The sequence below is a fragment of the Pyrus communis genome, chromosome 1, assembly GCF_963583255.1.
Source record: "Pyrus communis chromosome 1, drPyrComm1.1, whole genome shotgun sequence".
Classification (NCBI taxonomy): domain Eukaryota; kingdom Viridiplantae; phylum Streptophyta; class Magnoliopsida; order Rosales; family Rosaceae; genus Pyrus; species Pyrus communis.
In genome coordinates, this window is record NC_084803.1 from 9,101,974 (window position 1) to 9,118,319 (window position 16,346).

The following is a 16,346-nucleotide window of genomic DNA, read 5'->3' on the forward strand; positions in this document are numbered from 1 at the left end:
TCATATCCTCAGTTTGTACGTATTTCAATCTTCAATAAATATCATACTCTTCTTCTTCGAAAAAAAAAAAAAAACACAACAATATAAAACTTGCCATTAATGTTTCAAACGCATCTTACACACCCCTCACAAAACTCACGCTTCGCAAAAACAAAGCTATTGGACCACAAAAGACGGCCCAATTTTTTAGCCCCTCGCTAGCCCAGGGGAGGCTAATATTATCTGCAACTAAATTACTATTCGCCACTTGCAAAAACAATGTAGCAATACAAAATGCCAACCGGCGCCTTTGACCATAATCCCGTTTTCCAGTAAAATCCAACACTTTTTTTTAAATTTTTTTATTTTAGGTAAAAAAATCCAAAACATATTAAAAGATGACTTCATCATTCATCAAGCCATGTATGTAGAGTCGTAGACTTGTGCCGACACAAGCGCTTACATCACTTCATTAGTGTAAGAAAAAAAAGAAATTTAACGAAAAACTCCTGCTACTATTTATTTTAACGAAAAATCATATTTTTAAATTAAAAAGTCAATTATGGTACTAATCACTTTATTCTTTATTTTATTCTTATTGTTAAAACTCAAAGTTTTCAAGTCATTTTCGTTAATTTTCCTTTAAGAAAATAGATAATCTTTAAATAAGATAAGAAAAATATCTTATACAAGATTAAAAACTAATTTTAGTCCCTAAATTCTATTTAATGTCATTCAATGTCTTTTTCTTATATAATTTTTTTTAAGAAAAATATTGTAATTTTTAATACACATTTGAATTCAAATGAATTAGTTTTTTTTTTTTTTTTGACATTTTGCATTTAGGCTAAATTGGATTAATGGTTCCCGTGGTGATAGAGTAATCGGAAGATAGCCTACGTGGTGAAAAACTTCGGATTTAAACCCTCATAATGAAGTCCTTTAGGATTCAAGCCCAAAATTAACATTTTCGTCAACTCTCTTTTTAAACCTATTCTGCCTTCTTAACCAAAAGCGAAAAAAATCCATTCAGTCAAGGATATGAATCCTTTGCTCCATGCTTCAATTTCATTCAAAACTCTTTTGTCCACCAAAGCGACTAGGTATTTTTTATGCATAACTAGCCAATCCACGTAAAAATAAAATTGAAAATTTTGGTTATCATTTCTTATGTGGGAGCTTTAATTGGATTGCTTGTTTGTTATTTCATAGGAATCTGGATTATGTCGAGTAATAAAACATGGTATGCTCATAGAAATCTTGATAGTGCTGCATAGCTACCAGATGTAGAAGTGTTGACCATAAAAATTACAAAGCCTACATGACGCACAGGCCGAGTAACTAATGAGCTAACTACGTCATTCGGTTGATGCAGGGCGTGCCAACTCGTCGACCGAGCTCGGCCAAGGAGTAAAATTTGTTGATGTTGCGTTGAGCGCGTTGCTGACTTCTTTATCTTGCGATTGTGGTCGAGGAAGGAACAAATCTCAGCCTTTGGATTCTCGAGCCTGAAGACAAGGCTGCTAATTCTGCGAAGTTCACGAACCGTCGGCGCCGGATTCGGTCACAGTGATTATATTCGTGAGAGTATAAGCACGCTGAATCGACACCAGACTATATGGACATAAGTACTCAAATGTGATGTATGTCTTGATGGTAAATGTGGTTCAGTCGTCAGAATGCCAAACTCTGAAACTCACTTGTGAATATCCAATCATAAAATCACTCGGCGTTCAATGTGCCGAATGTCGTAACTCATAACACCTTACTTCGCCGAGAAGGCTAATAAGATGACCTTTGCCAATAAGGATTCGGAAGCCCTTCTCGACCGAGACTTGGATAGGTAACCAGTCGACCTCGACGCAGTGCTGTTTATCCAAACTGAAGATGCGCTTCTGTTGGCTGATTCTATGGCAACAATGCTGTTTATCCAAACTAAAGGTGTTCGCCGGTTGCCTTCACAATGCTGTTTATCCAAACTGAAGATGTGTTGACGAAAAAGAAAAAAAAATAATCTCAAAGTGTTTGAGAGGTTTGCGCAGGGCAATTATGTGTTGAATTAAAGGTGGCTTGAATGATGCACTCTACTCTCTATTTATAGCAACAAATCCTCCTTAAGATCAAGTCGAAACCATATTCAGATTAGGACTTTTTATTTTGTTCCAACTCTATCTCGAACAATCCTACTCCTATTAGGACTTTGAACTCACCCCTCTTTTGAGGCCGTATTCATTGCAGGTCGAGAATCCGTATTGCACTAGGCCTTTTCATCGTATTGGGACTTCTTCGACCCATCTGCTTATCCAAACTACTCCTTCTTACAATATGACTCGACCATCTTTACTGAACGGCCCGGGACCTCCAAGCAGGCCATAGTATATTTGGAAAAGTTTTGGGCCGAACATAAACCCACACTTGGCCTAATAATATTATTTTGGGCCCAAACAAGAAGGTACTGCTTAATAGTGCGAAGTTAACTAGCTCAATGACCCACTGGCCCTCAAACATCTAACAAATGACAGTATTTCATCATCCAAAACAGGACCAACCAAAACTCAGTAATCCTTTTTGTTGGAATCACCCGTCAAGTTGTTCATGTTTAGGCTTGGAACCTGCAGTTGTTTCAACTTTCAACTGCCCAATCTCAGGAGGGATTTTACCTGAAATCTTATTACCGCTCATTCTCATTTGATGATTTGTTCATCAACAATGGCATGAACAACGAAGGGAACCCGAAGAGATAAAGAGATAGAAATAAAGGGAGGGGGAGAGAGAGAGAGGAGGCAAGTCGAAAGTGTGTCGGGGGTGGGGGACATCTTAATGGAGAGTAGATGAAAATGTCAATTTTGGACTTGAATCCTAACGGTCTTTACCACAAGGGTTTAAATCAAATTTTTTTTACCGTCGGGCTATCTTCCGACTATCCTATCACTATGGAAACTATTAATCCAATTTCGCCTTGCATTTATATATAAGAAAATATTTTGGTTGACACTTTTCAATACACTTATGTTTTTTTTTTTTTTTTGCATATTTTCTTGTCTGCCTTTAATTTATTACAATATATTTAGATACGGACATTTCGATACACTAGCTTTGTATAATATGTTTAGATACGAACATTTATGTACACTAATTTGGTATAATATATTTAGATACAGTTTTGGCACACCAATTCAGTATAATATGTTTAGGTACGAACTTTTCATTACACTTATGTTACGGACATTTAGGTACACTAATTCGGAGAAGTTAAACAAAATTAATGAATTAAAATATGTATAATAATAAATTTAAAATTTAATGTGGAGACATCAAATATGATATGCATTAAATAGAAAAACAAAAATATAATATAAATTTGAATTAAGTACACATTAAATAGACTAAAATTAATACATAATCTAACACCGTATTGAATTTTAATTTTCTTCAAAGATTAAAGTTTTAAAAAAAAAAGAACTTTAACAAAAAGCTCCCGGTACTGTTCATTTTAAAGAAAAAAACCACATTTTTACACTAAAAGTCAATCATGGTACTATTTATTTTATCCTTTATTTTGTCCGTTTCGTTAAAACTCAAAGTTTTCAAGCCATTTTCATTAGTTTTATTTTAAAAAAATCGCATGTGTGTGAGAACTTAGCCCATTAGTCATTACTGTCACATCCCGGCCCGGGGCAGATCACTTCCCGGGCCCGCTCCACCACCGTAGCACGATATTGTCCGCTTTGGGCTTACCATTCCTTCACGGTTTTGTTTTTGGGAACTCACGAGCAACTTTCCAGTGGGTCACCCATCATGGGATTGCTCTAGCCCCCTTCTCGTTTAACTTCGGAGTTCCTACGGAACCCGAAGCCAGTGAGCTCCCAAAAGGCCTCGTGCTAGGTAGGGATGGGATATACATATAAGGATCACACCCCTGGGCGATGTGGGATGTCACAATCCACCCCCCTTAGGGGCCCGACGTCCTCGTCGGCACACACGCGACCAGGGTTAGGCTCTGATACCAAATGTCACATCCCGGCCCAGGGCGGATCACTTCCCGGGCCCGCTCCACCATCGTAGCACGATATTGTCCGCTTTGGGCTTACCATTCCCTCACGGTTTTGTTTTTGGGAACTCACGAGCAACTTTCCAGTGGGTCACCCATCATGGGATTGCTCTAGCCCCCTTCTCGCTTAACTTCGGAGTTCCTACGGAACCCGAAGCCAATGAGCTCCCAAAAGGCCTCGTGCTAGGTAGGGATGGGATATACATATAAGGATCACACCCCTGGGCGATGTGGGATGTCACAATTACCATCCCTTTGGAGGTGCTATACCTATTTATATTATCTCGTATATATCCCCTCCCTTTATGTATCTAAATTTCTTATCTTCAATTAAAAAAAATCTGGTACTAGATTACATATTCAATCTAATCCCTTGAAGTGTACTTTTATTAAAATTTATGTTCTATTTTTTTATATTTAACTGTATCTTTATTTAATGTCTCCACATTCAAATTTTAATTTTTTTTAATATGCAAATATTAGTTCTTTCAATTAGAAATGAACATGACAAAAAAATTATAAATGAACATAAATGAGAAAATACTAAAACAAATTAGTGACACAGAAATATGTAAATACATAAGTGTACAAAAATATCTGTCTCGAAATATATAAAGTCGACTTCTTTGACTTTTTTGTATCGAAATGTTTGTACCTAAATGTTTTTACCAAAATATATTATAATAAACCTAAATGTATGTACCAAAATGTACATAACAAAATGTATTATATTGAATTAATGTATCTAAATGTCAATACCGATATGTGTGTTCCAAAATGTAAGTACCAAAATATATTATATTAAAGTAATGTACCTAAATGAAGAACAAAGAAATTGTATTATATTATATTAAAAAAAATTAGTTTACCTTAATGTAGACATCAAAACATATTGTGATGAAATAAATGAAATTGAAAATTAAATTAATTAATACGCTAAAATAGGAAGAAAAAGAAAAATATAACTAATAAATGAAATGATTTAATGTGTCATAGACGAAAATTAGATTTTAATTTTACAAAAAGTTACAGTCTAAAACTCATTTTTTAAGGCTTAAAATGAAGTTTTCTAATAATATTTCTGATTTTTCTCTGTTTTTGGGGGAAAGAGAGAGGGGTGAAAGAAGTTAATTAGTTAGTAAAGAATGGCAGGAAATTATGATGAATATGATGGCGCCATTTTGGTGAAGAATCTTTACTTGTCCTGTGATTCCTGCATGCGAGGCGTTAAGCACAGCGACGCCTCCACCACTGCCCAAGATCGCATTGTTTTCTTTGCCACCGGCCAAGTAAGTGATCACATTACTCGCTGAACTATACATTGCTTTTCTTTTTCTTATTACGAAACTAATATTCCTTAACGTACTACCAGCCAATCGTTGGATATGGAGTTTGTAAAGTTGTAGATTCTAAACATCCAGACTTCAAGGCGGGTGATTTAGTTGGGGCGTCACAAAATGGGAGGAGTACACTCTCATCACTAACACGGAAAGTTTCTTCAAAATCCACCACACCGATGTGCCTCTTTCCTACTACAATGGAATTTTAGGTCCGTGTACATGTAATTCACTCATTCATTCTTATAGAATTATCTGCTCATCTTTACACATGCATATTTAGTACTTGTAACTCTTTACAAATGACTGTCGTTATATAGGTATGGCTGGCATGACTGCTTATGCTGGTTTATACGAAGTTTGTAAACCTAAGAAAGGAGACAAAGTGTACATCTCATCCGCATTTGGCGCTGTTGGTCAGATCGTCTGCCAATTTGCCAAACTCATGGGTTATTATGTTGTTGGAAGTGCTGGAAATCAAGAAAAGGTACCGACCCCACTTAGTTATTTAATCACAAGTTATTATGTTGTTGGAACTGCCCGATGCAGTGCTCATGAACATGAGACTTCATGGCCGCATTGCCGTGTGCGGGCTGATCTCGCAATACAACTTCGAGGAGCATGAAGGAGTCCAAAATTTAATGCATCTGATTTACAAGGGCATTCGTATGGAAGGGTTTTTTGTGTTTGACTTCTGCCATCTGTATCCCAAGTTCTTGGATCTTGTGGTGCTCTACATCCGAGAAAACAGGATCACTTAAGTGGAAGACATAACTCAAGGCCTTGAGAATGGTCCTGCATCACTCGTTGGCCTTTTCTCTGGCCGCAATGCTGGAAAAGGAGTTCTTCTAGTTGCTGGCGATTAATCCCTAATTAATAAGTTCCTAAATCTAATTTTTCCATGAGTTGGGTTATTCATTGTTAGTAAATTTGGTTCAATTTCAGTCAGCTGTTTATTGTATTTAGTTGCTTTTGATTAATGAGTGAATGTTTCCTGTTCAATGGGAAATAAGAAGTGTCATTGTGTTTGTTTGTAATCATAAGTGTTTATATGGTTTGGAGAGGAGTTAACATTCTCTTTGGATTGAATGTGACAAGTGCCTCGACGTTTATCGTTTGATTAGGCAAATTGATGTACCATTCTCTCTTCCATGCATATTTGGTTTTCTCAAATTTATCGCAAAGGACATCATATGGTGGATTGCTTGCAAACTATGGTGTAGATCATGTTGGGGTTCATTGGTGAGATTCTTTCCGCCGTGCATGTGCGGTTGCATTTTTTTTTTTCAATCATAATTGCAACTTCAAACATCTTTTACTTTCCATAGTGTTAAAAGCGAATCTCACATTGGGGAAAGAAAGGTTAGCTGACCACTAAGGGGCGGGAGGGATCAGCTAACCCTCCTAACTATGACAAACCTCAATGGAAGACTTAAGTTATGCCCCTTTAAAGCTTAGAGTTGTCCTTGAGATATGCCCTGCTTGATGAAATGCCTCAATGAACATTAGGTATGGCAGGGCAGGGCATTTTGTGCAACTCCTTTGTTGCTGATACAAAGTCTCTTTTGCTGCTGATCCGCTGCTTTGAACGTAGCGAAACCAAGTCATTTTATATATATATATTTTTTTTTTGAACAAATATATGTATGCATATTTTTAATAATAAGACCTGACCACTTAAAAAAATAAAAATAAAAAATAAAACTTTAGCTTCTAGTCTAGACATATATAAAACCCAAATCTTTAAAATCAAAATTTTTACCAAATCCCAACCCCAATTCCAGACCGTATAAAATTCCAATTTTCTTGCATTGATAATGAAGCTATAATACAACATTTTCAAATACAAAATCGTGCCGTAAAATTGTTGCTTCTTTAATTCAACTAATCTGACGGCCGAAAAATTAGAAGGGTGTGTGAGAAGTAAAACGGGGTGTGCAGATATCACACCCCTTGATTTTGTGGTGGAACCTCAACTTTTTTTCAACAAAATTTTTTTATATAAAAAAAGGAAAAAAAGAAGAAAGAAGGAATTGATGAAAAAAAACAACACATAGATACCCTTGAAGCGGAGAAAAATTTGGAAAATGGGGTCCGTAACGTCCGTTCACGCTATTTGTATGGCATTTCTTATAAAAACATGACTCTCTTACAAAATAGCCCATTCAATTTGTCAAAGCTGCCCTTTAATAAGGCAGCTCTACTAATATCTTCCTCTTTAATATGCCTTATACTCAAATTTTTATGGACGATAAATTGTAAAATAGTACAGAAAAGTGATCATCACCAGAAGTCCAAAAAGCTTGCACTACTCGGCAAGAACAAAAAATAAAGACGGTTCCATAAAGGTAACAATCATAGAATAAAGAAGACAAAAAGGATTTGGCAAATGACTTGATTTGACATTAATTTTTGACATTCTGACCAAAAGATAACTTGTTTTAGTTCGATTACGATGCAACAAACAACACAGTGTGATTAAGTGAAATTGTCATGGTTTAATTTGGACATCACACCTGTAAAAGCTAGCTAGCTTGATTGTACTAATTTATTACGCAACCAAAATTCACCACATTCCAACACAACAAAACACCCCAGTTACCTCTTCCCTCTCGTAAGCAATTACGTGACTGAAAAGAAAAAGTCATATTGTTTGAGAAACGTGACTAAAAGAAGCTGCAGAATGTGCTATAAATATAGCTTAAATACATTATCTGCTAATAACCAGCAGATCAGGAAACAAACTACAAATTTTGCTCATACCGCAGCTTAAGACTCGAAGAGGGAAAGACAAATTAGGCCCTAATAAGTTGCTATATAGCAATGGCACAAGTGATGAGCAACAAGCAGGTGCTTCTGAGGGACTTCGTTAATGGCCGGTCTCCGACGGAATCAGACATGTATGTCACAACTAATAGCATAAGTTTGAAGGTTCCTCCACAAGATTCAAACGCGGTTTTGGTGAAGAACCTCTACTTGTCCTGCGATCCCATGATGCGATTTCTTATCATGAAATCAGATCAGAGAATGAGTAAATACATTTATCCTTCTCCTGGCTCTGTAAGTCATGTTTTTACTATCACTTTTTAACAGTCTACACATTCTTAATTTTTTAAAACTTGATGGAAATTTTGGTGCAAGTAAAATCAATGAAAATTCCCTTATTTTGAATACAGCCAATTTGTGGATATGGCGTGGCTAAAGTTTTGGATTCAAGTCATCCAGAATTTAAAGAAGGTGACTTGGTATGGGGGCTAACCAAATGGGAAGAGTACAGCCTCCTCCCAAACCCTGAAAACCTCATCAAAATCCACCACACTGACGTACCCCTTTCCTACTATACTGGAATTCTCGGTAAGTATAGTAATTTCTCATGCACGCGTGCATATAATGACTATTTTGGTGCACTATAAAACTTGCTGGATGCTCATGCAGGTATGGCCGGTAAGACTGCGTATGCGGGTTTCTTTGAAGTATGTCGACCTAAGAAAGGAGAGTACGTTTTTGTGTCCGCAGCATCTGGTGCAGTAGGTCAGCTTGTCGGACAATTTGCAAAATTGGCGGGTTGTTATGTCGTTGGAAGTGCTGGGAGTAAAGAAAAGGTTGATCTGCTGAAGAACAAGATAGGGTTCGATGAGGCTTTCAATTACAATGAGGAGCATGATTTAGACGCAGCTTTGAAAAGGTACTTTCCTCAAGGAATCGACGTCTACTTTGAGCATGTTGGCGGGAAACTGCTCGACGCCGTGCTGCTCAACATGAGAGAACACGGTCGCATGGCCATGTGCGGAATGATTTCGCAGTACAATCTTCCCGAGCCTCAGGGGATTAAAAACGTGACGCAGATTATTTTGAAGCGGCTGCATATACACGGATTTACTCATCGCGATTACGATCACATTGTCCCCGAATACTATGAGTTTGTGCTGCCATACATCCGACAAGGGAAATTGGAGTATGTGGAAGACATAGTTGAAGGCCTCGAGAATGGTCCGGCAGCCTTTGTTGGACTTTTCAATGGTCGCAACGTTGGAAAACAAGTGGTTGCACTTGCTGGCCACTGATTTACATTCACCTCGTCCCACTCTATCCATCTATCTATGGTTACTGGTTAACTCGGTTTGTGGCCTTCATTTTAGTTGTTCCTTGTGCATTGTAAAAAAAATAATAATAAGAGCTTTCTATCTTTTGGAAATAAATTTTGAGTTATAACTTAGGAACCTCCTAAGTGATAGAATTTGTATTTTCATACGTCACGTTTTGGGTTTGATTTCTAGCTCTAGTAAAATCACACGATAATGGTCAGGAAAGAGGCTAAAATGCCTCTGTGAGTTTTCTCGATCCTCTGAAAAGTAGACTGTCATGACAAAGCTACTAGATAGTTCCCTTTTAAAAAAAAACGGATAACATTTCTAGGCCTAAATGTAATGTTGTAGTTTTGTTTAGGTTGTAGGCCCATTTCACAAAAACAATCTTTTACTTAATATTGAATAGTAACTTCGCGTAAGGTCACATATTATGCACGCATGAAGTTAAAAGAATTTTTTTTTTTTTCAAAAAAAAAAAAAAAGAGAAGCGAAGATTGTTATTTTAGGAGAATAAAAAAAAAATAAAAAAAAAAAAGTAGTCCATACGGAAGTACACATAATTATGATGATGCTTTTATGTAATGGGAAATTTAAATTTAAATTTACAAAGTATAATTTGAATTTGAAAATTGTGGCTGTGATATGTCCAATATATGGAAAAAGAAAAAGGAAATTGTAATTGTGAAACCTGTGATGTTGAACGAGCAACAAAGTTGGAATGGAAGAGTCTCGACTCTCCTCGCGGACTCGCGGCCTTAATTTGTTCTAATCTCACACGTGTCAAGAATATACACTCACAGCGGCTCCGAGCTACGAGACGCCCGCATCACGCCATTGCCTACCTTAATATTCTTGGCTTTCCGCCGCTTCCAATTCCCATTCCCATCGATTTGCAACCACCACCAGCAGCATTGCTCAAATCGCCCTCCGCCTACACAGAGAGAGATAGATAGAGATAGAGAGAGAGAGAGAGAGAGAGGACCAATCTCAATGGCGGCGAGTACAGAGGGAGTGATCAGCAACAAACAGGTGATACTGAAAGACTATGTGACTGGCTTCCCCAAAGAATCTGACACGCAACTCACCACCGCCACCACCAAGCTCAAGCTTCCAGAAGGTTCCAAAGGGGTTCTGGTGAAGAACCTCTACTTGTCCTGCGACCCTTATATGAGAAGCCGCATGACCAAGCGTGAACCTGGCGCCAGTTATGTTGATTCCTTCAACGCCGGTTCGGTCAGTCACTGTATATATTATCTTACATCTCTCTCTAATTATTTTATTATTTTTAGTGTAATTTCTTCGTTTTAACTAGGGAACTAGATTTTATTTAGTCTACAAATTTAGTCTCCTTATCATTACGCTTTAACTATCTGCCTCTAGAGTCTCTGCCTGCCTTTTTAATAATTTGTTTCAAATCAAAGTTGAATACTTTTATATCTCTAGGTTAGGATAATTGGTAACGTGGTGTGCCCTTCCACTTTTATTCAATTTCAAAATTAGGTGCTCTGTAATTTAGGGTTGTTCAATTGGGATTAGAGAGATTTTAATGAATTTATAAATTCATGAATTTTGACGAAGTTTAATTGATTTATAAAGATTTTATCTAAAATTTTGAGTGAATTATCTCGAATGCTCAGGGAGATATGTGAAATTTGAGCATGTTTAAAATATACGGAGAAATCTCTCTAATTCTCTCGAATTTCGTAACTTTTTAAAATCATTTAAAATCAATTTCTAATGAAATAAACTTGAAATATTATAACATCCTTTATAATTTGATTGAATACACTTAGATTTCAGAGAATCACTTAAAATCACGATTGAATACCTTAATTAGAATACTGTATTGTAAAATATATAAATAAAATTGAATCCTTGAGGCATTTCTCATGTAATACTAGTAGTGTAGTACAAAAGGAACTGAGGAGGAACCCAATTAGTAATCTTGTTTTGTAGATAGCCTTTTCGTTCGGATGGTGTAATCCAAATTTATCTTGTTTGTGGTTTTGGGGCTGTTTTAATAATTTATATAGTTTGAGACAACTTGTATTTCGCGGTTTTTGATGATACAATGCTATATTTATATCAGTTATATCTTATCAATACTGAGACATAGCTTCCTTATTAATTGGCATTCTGTCCAACAAAAAAGCTTTGTTTATGCTATGTACAAATCATAAAAAGGATAGCATCTATTCGATGTTGTAGTTTTATTTGACGTGTTTGATTATTGAAATGCTGGTGTGGCAGCCTATAGTCGGATATGGAGTCGCCAAAGTTTTGGAATCCGGGGATCCCAAGTTTAAGAAAGGCGACTTGATTTGGGGAATGACCGGGTGGGAGGAATACAGTGTCATCACTGCAACAGAGTCTTTGTTTAAGATTCAGCACACTGATGTGCCTCTCTCTTACTATACTGGAATTCTTGGTATGTTGCTATATATTGGCTATTGCTATTTTCCTTGCCTTTGGATTTATTTTTTTTAATTTTGTTCTCCCACAAGCAGCCATCTCAAGGTCTCTATCTTCTATGATGGTAATTGAAAATAGCGAGCTAAGGAACCTGAACTTCCCAAGGGCCTAACACGTTGGATGAAATTCGTGAATCATTTTTGTATGTCATGGATTGTATTGAATTCTTGTTGCATGTTTGAGTACCGTAGTTTCATTGGACTATTCTCATGCTAAATTCAGGAGTGAATAGATTGTGTCGTAATAATCTTTTTATTAAAAGTAGCATTTCCTCATGGAAGGATTCTGTATGGTTGTATATGTCCCTAGTTGTGATCTGCCTCCACTACAGTGACCTCTATTATACTACTTGAAGTGAACTGATTTGTTAATTCTCAAATCTCCTTGTAAACTAGATCTTTACAAACCGATGTCCCATTTTCTTTTCATAATTAGTAATTTGATTTGGAAGTACAGAAATTATTTAGCATAACGTAATTCTACTTCAATTGGTCATATGGATCTGTAGCATTGTTCTCAGATTGAATGCAATTGTTGAAGCGATCCATCCTAATTAATTCACCCAAATATTCAGTTATATGGCTTTGTAATGCATGATATATGTACTTGATGCTCAATGCTCATCAATGTATTCATTTTATGTAGGTATGCCTGGAATGACTGCTTATGTTGGGTTTTATGAGATCTGCAATCCTAAGAAGGGAGAGACAGTCTTCGTTTCAGCAGCATCTGGAGCAGTAGGTCAGCTTGTTGGCCAATTTGCAAAGTTGTTGGGTTGCTATGTTGTTGGAAGCGCTGGAAGCAAAGAAAAGGTGAGTTATGGTCGATTCCAATTATATCTTAGTTGGCATTTCTGTGATTGCAACTCCATTGGATGATTATCCTTGGTTTAGAAACACGAGTTAGTGATGTGTGCCAAATTTGTTACCGGAAACGTTTTGACTAATAGAAAACAGGAAAATAAGAGAGAACATGTTGGAAAGTAAAGATATTGGTGACCCTTTATCTTCATAATCAAGTCAGTAAAATTCAGCTTTAAGCTGCTGCCTCATCTGGTTGGCAAAATGTTCATATCATATGAAATCGTAAGCATTGCAACTTAGAAAATCGCACAGAATGTGCGTGTATGAGCTTTTCTGTTCTCATTCTACAATTTACGTATTGCAAATGACTATTTTATACCCATTCTTGGCATATTTTAATAGTATTGTATCATTTCCGAGTTTAGGTTGATCTGCTGAAGAACAAGTTTGGGTTTGACAACGCTTTCAATTATAAAGAAGAACCTGATTTGGATGCAGCTTTAAAAAGGTCAGTTGATCAGAAACAAACTATTATTTTAAAGCTTTAACTTATGTCTTAATTACAAGGGGAAAGTCCAATAAAAGGCATTAGCAATCTCTAACATCATCATGATTTAGTGATTTAGCCGCCAATCCTAAAACAGAGAAAGAGTAAATTGAAATGTGCAACAGTGTGAGCATGTGGCTGTTGACGAGAAACTCATGTCTTTGTCCTCTTTGTAGATATGTTCCATGGTTTTCGGTGTTTGCTTAGTCTAAATGTGTGATTTTCTCACCAGGTACTTTCCTGAAGGCATTGACATATACTTTGAAAACGTTGGGGGGAAAATGCTTGATGCGGTGCTACAGAACATGAGGGTCCATGGCCGGATTGCAGTTTGTGGGTTGATATCGCAGTACAACCTTGACGAGCCTGAAGGTTGTCGCAATTTAATGTATCTGATCATTAAACAGGTTCGCATGCAAGGTTTCCTGGTTTTTAGTTACTACCATCTTTACGAGAAGTTTCTTGAAATGGTTCTGCCGGCGATAAAAGAAGGGAAGATAACGTATGTGGAAGACGTGGTGGAAGGACTTGAGAGCGCTCCAGCCGCTCTGATAGGGCTCTATGCCGGCCGCAATGTAGGAAAGCAGGTGGTTGTAGTTTCCTGTGAATGATTTCATCAGGCTCTCCATGCGTCCGAAATATCACCCTTTACCCATACGGTGTAATCGTCTCGTGTGAAATGCAAATGCTTTGACATTTATCCCCACGAGAACTGTGCTATAAATAAATGTGTTTTGACTTCCTTAATGATATCAAGTACTAAGTTTGGTAGATCTTTCAATTGTGTAAGAGCTTTTATTTTTTATTTTTTATTTTTTTTAAATAAATGATATTATCTACAGTAAATGGAAGGGGTAGCTTTACAATATGCTAGTAATAATGTGGTTCAAATTTACTTTTGACGAGAATCGAACTTAACACCTTTTATTTATAAGCGAAAGAAAATACTACTAGATCTTAATTCTAAGTGGCATGTTAAACGAACATTGACTTTTCTTTTTTCTTTTTTCTTTTTAGCAAACGGACCCTCCTTGTCAAAATATTGAACGAGCAAACAAGTAGGAAAGGATAACTTAATTTGTCCTAATCTCACACGTGTAAAGAATATAGACACACAGTAGCTTTCGGCTAAAGGACGTATTACGACAATTCTTGCATAGTACATTTTCATGTATGTTATGGTTTAAGTAGTTTTGTAGAGAAGTCTAGGTCAAAAACCACCGGCAAAAAAACACTTGTCATTTAGTTTTAATTATTGAAATTTAATGAATTCTCTTTTCCGAATCTCATTGGGTTCTTTGATACAACACGTAAACACTTTAATTTTCATGATTATTTTATGATCCTATTCTTTCTTTTTACTCTTTTAACTTTTTATTACGATCCATTTTCTTGTTTGACAAAAGGTTCATTTATATACAATAATCGGATTGTAGCGGGTATAGTTTAGTGGTAAAAGTGTGATTTATTCTATAATCCTTTATATAGTTAAGGGGTCTTTCTATGACATTGCATACTTTAAGAGCATTTTTATAGAAGACGTCGAATTCAAAATTTCAAAATTTTAATTTGATAGAAAAGGTGTATCGTTTGAAGAAGGCTTTGTATGGCCTCAAGCAAGCACCACGAGCTTGGAACTCAAGGATTGATAACTACCTTCACCAAAATGGATTTCAGAAATGTCCATACGAGCATTCAGTTTACATGAAGAATGGTGCAAAAGGGGAGTTCTTAATTATTTGTCTCTATGTAGATGACTTGTTGTTTACAGGAAACAATGAAGCAATGTTCTGTGAGTTCAAGCAATCCATGTTCAGTGAATTCGAGATGACTGACAACGGATTAATGTCATACTTTCTTGGCATAGAAGTGAAGCAAGGAAGTGACGGTATCTACATCTCTCAACAAAAGTACATGAGAGATATATTGGAGAAATTCAATATGGACAAGTGCAATATTGTCAACACTCCAGTTGCAACTGGATTGAAGCTGTCCAAGGAAGGAGAAGGTGAGTTTGTAAACTCAACCGTGTACAAAAGCTTGGTTGGAAGCCTAAGGTACCTTACAATCACAAGACCTGATATAGTTTATGGTGTTGGACTCGTGAGTCGATACATGGAAACACCAAGGGAGTCTCATTGGCTGGCCGCCAAGAGAATTTTGAGGTACATAAGAGGTACTCTAAACTATGGTCTATTTTATAATTTTGGTGAAGATGCAAAATTATTTGGTTATTCAGATAGTGATTGGGGAGGTGACCAAGATGAAAGGAAAAGCACAACTGGCTATGTGTTTTTTCTAGGATCAACAACTTTCTCATGGACTTCAAAGAAGCAATCAATTGTTGCTTTGTCATCATGTGAAGCCGAGTATGTTGTTGTAGCCTCAACCGTGTGTGAGGCAATTTGGTTAAGAAATCTGTTGAAGTCAGTGTGTCATCCACAAGTGGAATCGTCTGTGATTCATGTGGATAACATGTCTGCAATCAAACTTGCAAAGAATCCAGTTCAACATGGAAGGAGTAAGCACATTGATAAGGTTCCATTTTCTAAGGGACCATGTGAAGCAAAAGACAATTGAGCTTGTCTATTGTCACACGAAGGAACAAGTGGCATACATCTTCACTAAGCCATTACCAGTTGAATCATTCCGGCTGTTACGTGAAATGCTAGGCAAGAAGGCGTTTTGATTTGAGGGGGCGTGTTGGAAATTCAAATAAAAACAGGCTGTAAAAGGTTGCTTCTAGCTGTTAGTTTCTTTACAGGTTGTATCCACACATGCTGCAACTACAAAGACTAAAGTTTCCTCCATGTGCTAGCTGAAATGGTGATGAAAGACAGCAAGTGTGCTGCCATGTGATGTGCTAGCAGGAAGACAGCAGTGTGCTGCAATGTATTAGCCGAAAGAGTGTTGATTGCAAGCTGGAAAGATAGCTGCATATGTGTGCTAGACTGTCCAAAGTTCCTGCATGTGTTTTAAAGGGTGTAAAGATGTTAAACACCCCATTTATTGCATGTGTTGTTGCATTGTTTATCAATTTCTGTTTTGTATAAATAGGCCATCTTGCTA

At 36.7% G+C, this 16,346-nt stretch overlaps 2 protein-coding genes and 1 pseudogene across 2 annotated transcripts; all 3 read left to right on the plus strand.

Moving 5' to 3' along the window:
- The first annotated feature begins 5,487 nt into the window (after nucleotides 1–5,487).
- On the plus strand, nucleotides 5,488–6,233 carry LOC137717380 (2-alkenal reductase (NADP(+)-dependent)-like; annotated as a pseudogene).
- Nucleotides 6,234–8,106: 1,873 nt separating this feature from the next.
- LOC137709037 (2-alkenal reductase (NADP(+)-dependent)-like) lies at nucleotides 8,107–9,592 on the plus strand. Its single transcript, XM_068448184.1, has 3 exons — nucleotides 8,107–8,427; nucleotides 8,544–8,721; nucleotides 8,803–9,592. The coding sequence occupies exons 1-3, from the start codon at nucleotides 8,191–8,193 to the stop codon at nucleotides 9,429–9,431; spliced, it is 1,044 nt and encodes a 347-aa protein (XP_068304285.1). The 5' UTR covers nucleotides 8,107–8,190; the 3' UTR covers nucleotides 9,432–9,592.
- Nucleotides 9,593–10,175: 583 nt separating this feature from the next.
- Nucleotides 10,176–14,048, plus strand: LOC137740543 (2-alkenal reductase (NADP(+)-dependent)-like). Its single transcript, XM_068480388.1, has 5 exons — nucleotides 10,176–10,688; nucleotides 11,706–11,883; nucleotides 12,573–12,739; nucleotides 13,156–13,238; nucleotides 13,510–14,048. The coding sequence occupies exons 1-5, from the start codon at nucleotides 10,446–10,448 to the stop codon at nucleotides 13,886–13,888; spliced, it is 1,050 nt and encodes a 349-aa protein (XP_068336489.1). The 5' UTR covers nucleotides 10,176–10,445; the 3' UTR covers nucleotides 13,889–14,048.
- Nucleotides 14,049–16,346: the final 2,298 nt, after the last annotated feature.